General features: G+C 44.2%; 1 protein-coding gene across 1 annotated transcript in view; it reads left to right on the top strand.

Moving 5' to 3' along the window:
- LOC124710937 (U3 small nucleolar RNA-associated protein 18 homolog) overlaps positions 1-5,690 on the top strand; it is a 70,623-nt gene extending 64,933 nt beyond the window's left edge. Inside the window, exons 9-10 of the mRNA XM_047240964.1 lie at positions 5,271-5,410; positions 5,498-5,690. Coding sequence (XP_047096920.1) covers positions 5,271-5,410; positions 5,498-5,522 — 165 coding nt within the window. The 3' untranslated portion in view covers positions 5,523-5,690. The remainder of the gene's footprint in view (positions 1-5,270; positions 5,411-5,497) is intronic.
- The last annotated feature ends 1,305 nt before the right edge of the window (positions 5,691-6,995 follow it).

Genomic DNA, 6,995 nt, shown 5'->3' on the forward strand with positions numbered 1-6,995 from the left:
CTAAATGGCAAAGTCTAACCTCAGTGGTAATAAATATGACTCCAAATCATTCCCGTCCCTGGCCAGGCCACACCATGAGAGGAACGCCAGGCTAAGGATGACAGTGAAGCTTATTCACCCTGGTACCTCGTATGTACAAGAGTTGATGGGGAATGTTTCATGTCCACGAAGCCTCAGTTTTTTGCGGAGCATTATGACGACAAGTTTGGGGAGGTGGAGGGGTTGTCCAAAATGCGCTCTGGGTCAGTCTTGATAAAAACAGTATACTCATCCCAGTCATGGGCATTACTCACTTGTGACAAGTTGGGGGATGTTTATGTTGCCATCAAGCCCCATAAGAGCTTAAATATGGTCCAGGGTATTATATTCTACAGGGACCTTCTTTTGCAGTCCGACGATGAGCTGCACACCAATTTAGAGTGGCAAGGTGTTCATTTCATCCAGCACATCCATCAGGGTCTGAGGGATAATCAGGTTGCCATGGTTCCTTCATCTTGGCCTTTGAGGGTGACACATTGCCCGAGAAGGTCGAGGTGATGGTCAACCGCTGTGACATCAAGCCATATATCTCCCCTCCCCCCGATGCGGTGCTTTTAAAAGTGCTGTAAGTTCGGCCTTATGTCTTCCTGCTGTACTTCAAGCCTCACATGTCAAGATTGCGGATGCCCATCACATCTCAATACTCCCTGTGCCCAGCCTCCCATCTGTGTCAACTGTGGAGAGCATCATTCACCTTGCTCGCCAAACTGCAGGCTTTTACAAAACATGAGGAAAATCATGGAATATGACACTCTGGACCGACTGTCCTACACTGAGGCTAAGAGGAAATTTGAGCGACTACATCCTGTGGCTAGACCACCTCTTCTGCCGCCGCTGCAAGAACAGTTCTCGCCCCATCAGTTCCTCACATTCCTGTCGCCTCTCAGAACCAGAAGACTACACCTGCCCCATTGATGGTGGGGGGCACTTCCCTCCCTGTTGCTCCCTCACCACCTACTTCTGGAGCAACAAACCCCCAAACATCAGGGATATCAGTCCGCACTTCTGAGATGAAGTAGTGTAAGTCTTCTTCGGCTCCTCTCGCTAGAAAGGGGTCCCTGGGGTCACTCCCTTCCCAGGTTTCTGCTAATGGGAAAGATGACACCTGCCAGTGGCTGAAGAGCCCAAAAGCTGCTGGTTGTAGGGCTTCACACTCATCCACGGTCCAGGAGACTGAATCAGTGAGGTCCTCCCAGCCAGGGAATCCCAAGGAACAGTGAGAGAAGTCCAAAAAGATCATCCCCAAGACCAAGGGAATTGTGGTGGCACCCACATCACTGCTATCTACAAGCTATGTGTCTGAGGATAAGGTCGAGGTTCTGGTGTCTGCTGAGGACCTAGATCTTGCTGGATCCTCAGACGCAATGCTAAGGCAATAAGTAGGTCAGCAGGTGACCTTGAGGTGTAACCTCCCTCATTGAATGTTCCATGCCTTCCCAGTCTCACAATGGCGTCATCCTCCAGTGGAATTGCAGCAGTTTTTTCCATTGTCTGGCTGAGCTACAGCAACTGTTAATCTTTACACTTGCTTTCTGCATTACCCTCCAGGAAACCTGGTTCCTGGCAATGCGGACCCCAGCCCTCCGCGGCTGTAAAAAATATTACAGGAACCATAGTGACTATAATAGAGTGTCAACTGGAGTTTTCATTTATGTCCTAAACTCAGTCTGTAGTGAAACTGTGCCCCTTCAAACCCCTCTTGAAGCTGTGACTGTCAGATTAAGGACGACACAAGATATAACTGTCTGCAATGTATATCTTTCTCCAGATAGTGCAGTACCCCTGAATGTAATTGCTGCACTGATTGATCAACTCCCTAAACCTTTTCTACTTTTGGGAGATTTTGACGCCCATAACCCCTTGTGGGGTGGCACTGTGCTTACTGGCCAAGGCAGAGATGTCAAAACTTTACTGTCTCAGTTCGACCTTTGCCTTTTGCCTCTTAAATACTGGGGCCGCCACACAATTCGGTGTGGCTCATGGTAGTTACTCAGCCATTGATTTATCAATTTGCAGCCGAGGACTTCTCCCATCTATCCACTGGAGAGCACTTGACAACCTGTGTGGTAGTGACCACTTCCCCATCTTCCTGTCACTGCCCTGGTGTCAGGCCCACGGACGCCTGCCCAGATGGGCTTTAAACAAGGCAGACTGGGAAACTTTCACCTCTGCTGTCACTGTTGAGTCTCCCCCACATGGTAATATCAATGTGATTGCTTAGCAGGTGACTAAAACAATCGCTTCTGCATCAGAAAACGCGATCCTTTGCACTCATGATGCCCCTGGCAAAAGGCAGTCCCTTGGTGGTCGCCGGAAGTCGCTGAAGCAATTAAGGAGCGTCGGTGAGCTCTACAGCGGCATAAGTGGTACCCTTCCCTGGAGCATCTCATAGCCTATAAACGGCTCCATGCCCATGTTCGCCAAATTATCAAATGGTGGAAGCAGGAGTGTTGGAAGAGAGAAGTCTCAACCATTGAGTGCCATATGTCACCTTCCCAAGTCTGGGCAAAGATCAAACGTGTTTTCGGGTACCAGACAGGTGTTAACATAAATGGCGTGTTATCTACCGACGCAAAATGGTGTGTTATCTACCAACACAAACACGATTGCTGAGCACTATGCTCGAGCCTCTGCGTCACAGAATTACCCCCCAGCCTTTCGCACTCTCAAACGGCTGCTGGAAGGGAAAGTCCTCTTGTTCACTACACACCACAGTGAATCCTATAACGCCCCATTTACAGAGTGTGAGCTCCTCAGTGCCCTTGCACATTGCTGCGACACAGGTCCTGGGCCAGATCAGATCCACAGTCAGATGATTAAACATCTCTCATCTGACAACAAGCGACATCTCCTCGTCACCTTCAATCGGATCTGGTGCAATGGCGTCTTTCCATCACAATGGCGGGAGAGCACCATCATTCCAGTGCTGAAACCCAGTAAAAACGCAATTGATGTTGATAGCTATCGGCTCCTCAGTCTCACCAACGTTCTTTGTAAGCTGCTGGAACATATGGTGTGACCGAGCGAGGTGGCGCAGTGGTTAGCACACTGGACTCGCATTCGGGAGGACGATGGTTCAATCCCATCTCCAGCCATCCTGATTTAGGTTTTCTGTGATTTCCCTAAAATTGTTTCAGGCAAATGCCGGGATGGTTCCTTTGAAAGGTCACGGCCGATTTCCTTCCCAATCCTTCTCTAACCCGAGCTTGCGCTCCGTCTCTAATGACCTCGTTGTCGATGGGACGTTAAACACTAACCACCACCACCACCACCACCACCACCACCACCACCATCATATGGCGTGTCGGCGGTTAGGTTGTGTCCAGGAGTCATGTGGCCTACTGGCTGCATGTCAGGGCGGCTTCCGCCAGGCTCGCTTTACCACAGATAATCTTGTGTCCCTCGAGTCCGCCATCCAAACAGCCTTTTCCAGATGCCAGCACCTGGTTGCCATCTTTTTTGATTTACGAAAAGCTTACGACACCACCCGGTGACATCATGTCATTGCCACATTATACGAGTGGAGTCTCAGACGCCCCCTCCTGATTTTTATCCAAAATTTCCTGTCTGTTCGTAGTTTCCATGTCCAAGTTGGTGCCTCCTGTAGTTCCCCCCATATCCAGGAGAATGGGGCCCTGGAGGGCTCTGTATTGAGTGTATATCTGTTTTTAGTGGCCATTAATGGTCCAGCAGCAACTGTAGGGCCATCCGTCTCACCTTCTCTGTATGCTGACGACTTCCGGATTTCGTACTGCTCCAACAGTACTGGTGTTGCTGAGCAGCACCTACAGGGAGCCATCCACAAGGTGCAGTCATGGGCTGTAGCCCACAGTTTCCAGTTTTCAGCTGCAAAGTCATATGTTATGCACTTCTGTTGGCATTGTACCGTTCATCTGGAACCAGAACTGTACCTTAATGATGATCCACTCACTTTAGTGGAGACATATCGATTCTTAGGACTGGTTTTCGATGCGCAATTGACTTGGCTTTCTCACCTTCGTCAGCTTAAGCAGAAGTGCTGGCAGCACCTCAATGCCCTCCGCTGCAACACAAACTGGGGTGCAGATCGCTCTATGCTGCTGCAGCTCTACAGAGCCCTTGTTCAATCCCACCTTTACTATGGGAGTCTGGTTTATGGTTTGGCGGTGCCCTCAGCATTGCATTTACTCGACCCAGTGTAACACTGTGGCATTCGTCTAGTAACAGAAGCATTTACGACGAGTCTGGTGACCAGCGTCCTTGTGGAGGCCGGAATCCCTCCATTGCAGGTTAGGCATGCACGACTGCTGGCCAGTTACGTTGCCCATGTACTTAGTTCTCCTGCGCATCCGAATTACCGTCTCCTTTTCCCACCCACGGTGGTTCATCTCCCGCATGATGGGGGGGAGGTCGGCTGGCTTGCAGATGACTGTGTTTAGGTCATCTCCTTTATGTTCATCTGTCTATATGCCCTGTCTCTTTCAGTTTGATGGTAGTCTCTATGTTACAGCCATCATCTCTCTTTTTCATTTATTTGCCATCTTCCGTTGGTTTGTTACAGTCATTGCTAATCATCATTCTTAATTTGCAGCAATTCTCTCATCAAGCTTTATTAAATTCCATGCTTATTCCTGTTTAACTGCAAATTAATGATTTACAGACATCTCCTTTGAAAACAGAATACATTTTTTGTTAAATCTGGCTACCTCTCCTAACTCCATTTTCAGGTCTGAGTTGTCCACTATCTTGATGCAGTGTAATTGAAGCTCTAGCTTTGCTTTGCTCTCAGTGAATTGAACTGTGTTTCGCTTGTGGTGGCAAAATAAATTTTCTCACTTTACATTTTACAAATCTACTGGAAGTAAAATATATTTTACTCAGTTAAATGTTTCTGATTTTATTGTAGAAGTTGCTGATTACTTTCAATCCAGGAAAGTATAAGTTTAAGGTTGTAATTTGGCATAATAATAGAAACACATTTGATACAGAACTCACTGTTTTCAGGTCCCACCCCTTACAGATTAAATTAGGAAATTGAAACAGTTTGACTTAATAGCTATTTATTTAACGTGCCAATTTTCTCGCAAATGACAGCACATGCAGATTTAAACTGTTTGATACATGTTTCTCTTTTGTATCTTCTAGGGACAATGTTTGGCAATTATTTCTTGGCACGCTTTCCAGGAAAAATTATGACGATTTAATATTAAAATTTTCGACCAATCTGTGGCTTTCATGGTTGTGTGTTTCAGGTTCACTTCCCATCGATGACTGTCTTTAGCAATTTTCCAGCATTTGAGTCAAAAATTTCCAGGCCACAGTGCCTGAACTTCTCTAGAAACAGTGGTTATTTGTCTGTGGGAAATAACAAAAGTACTGCTCTTCTGTACAGGTTTGTATTTGCTTTATATATATTTTTTCTTCAGTGTTAAAATGGAAAATATTCGTATAATTGTGGGACCCATTATTCTGTTTACAGGCTGAAACACTACGGGAACTACTAAGGAAGAAAAGTGTTATTTTAATGAAGTCAACATTTATGGGATAATTGACTACAGAATTGCCATAATTACGCTTTTCCTGCATTTGTGTATATCAGTAACTCATGTTTGTCAAATGTGAAATGATCTAAGACAAAATAATAGTGAATATACTGATAATTACAGAACTTATTACTGTTGTCACTTATGTGTAATTCGTTACAGTTTTTTTTTCTATCCTTCCTTTTATCCAATACTTGATTACAGTTATTAATGTTTATTTCAGAACAAAATTATGTTCACTCCAAGAGAAAAGTCTGTTTGCAGTGCCTACCAGCACCAGAGGACATTCTATAAGAATTAGCAGTCATTGTCAAATATTTTACTGTCAATAAATAAATTAAGCCATTGTTGACTAGTTGATGAGTCCTTTAATGACAATAGCTGTTTCTGCCAACAGCCATTTTGCTCTGTCCCATCAGCATTAATGTTGATGCCCTGAAACTGTTATGTTGGCCCTTCCTTTGCTGCTTCTCCATCTGGCACATCTCTCAGCATACAAGCATCTAATCTCAACTTGGCTTTACAGTGTTCACCGTTTCTTGTTGTCAGTGTCTTTTTCCCCTATGCAGTTTTTCTTTTGCACACCCTCCCAGCTGTGTCTTGTTGATTTAGATCCTGTAACCTTATCCCATGTTAATGGCCTTGCTCTTGCCGCCTTTCGTTTCAGTAGAGTCTGTTGCCTTTTCATCCCTCTATTTAATTCCATTACTGCCCCCTTCCAATAGACAAATTAATATGAAGCAATTATTTTTGTTCTTGCTCTCTTTTTGTACATAACAACTCAGTTGTAGGTGATTTAGGTCTTCTCGCTTTTTATTTGATAAAAGAGATGTTAGTTTGGAAACTAAGAGACCCTCAGCTTATTTTCGTCATTTGCAACCTTTTGCTTAAGACAGTGCTGGATCATTCTTAACATTCTGTATATAGAACATTACAGTAGTTCAAGAGATAAAGAGAACCCTTTAATAAGAGCCAACGAATTCTCAATAATGGTTGTAATGCAGATTTATAACTTAAGTTTTCTAATGAAGATACATAGAGAAATCATAATGTATTGGTAACATTACTTGTAACATCTTTTGCATCTATACACAGTGTGACAGAGGGTAGTTTCTATTCTACTATGTGTTAAGGTCATGTGTCATATCTGCCAAGAAATTTCCAGTTCATTTACAAACCTGGTTAGATAAATAACATGATTTTTTTCCCTCTCAATACAAGACATCATTGTAGTATTCTAGCAAAGCTTTTCAAATTTCTAAGAATACAAAATCAATAAGTCATTGGCAATGATTTTAATTTCTAGTTAGAAAAGGAAAAAACAAAACATCATTTGTCCATTTGTTAGTTTGTATTTAAGGATTAAGTATTTCCCCAGCTGTAAAACTATGAACCAGTAGATATTGATGTGATATATGCTTTTTGACTAAACAT

Source organism: Schistocerca piceifrons, chromosome 1, assembly GCF_021461385.2.
Source record: "Schistocerca piceifrons isolate TAMUIC-IGC-003096 chromosome 1, iqSchPice1.1, whole genome shotgun sequence".
Classification (NCBI taxonomy): Eukaryota; Metazoa; Arthropoda; class Insecta; order Orthoptera; family Acrididae; genus Schistocerca; species Schistocerca piceifrons.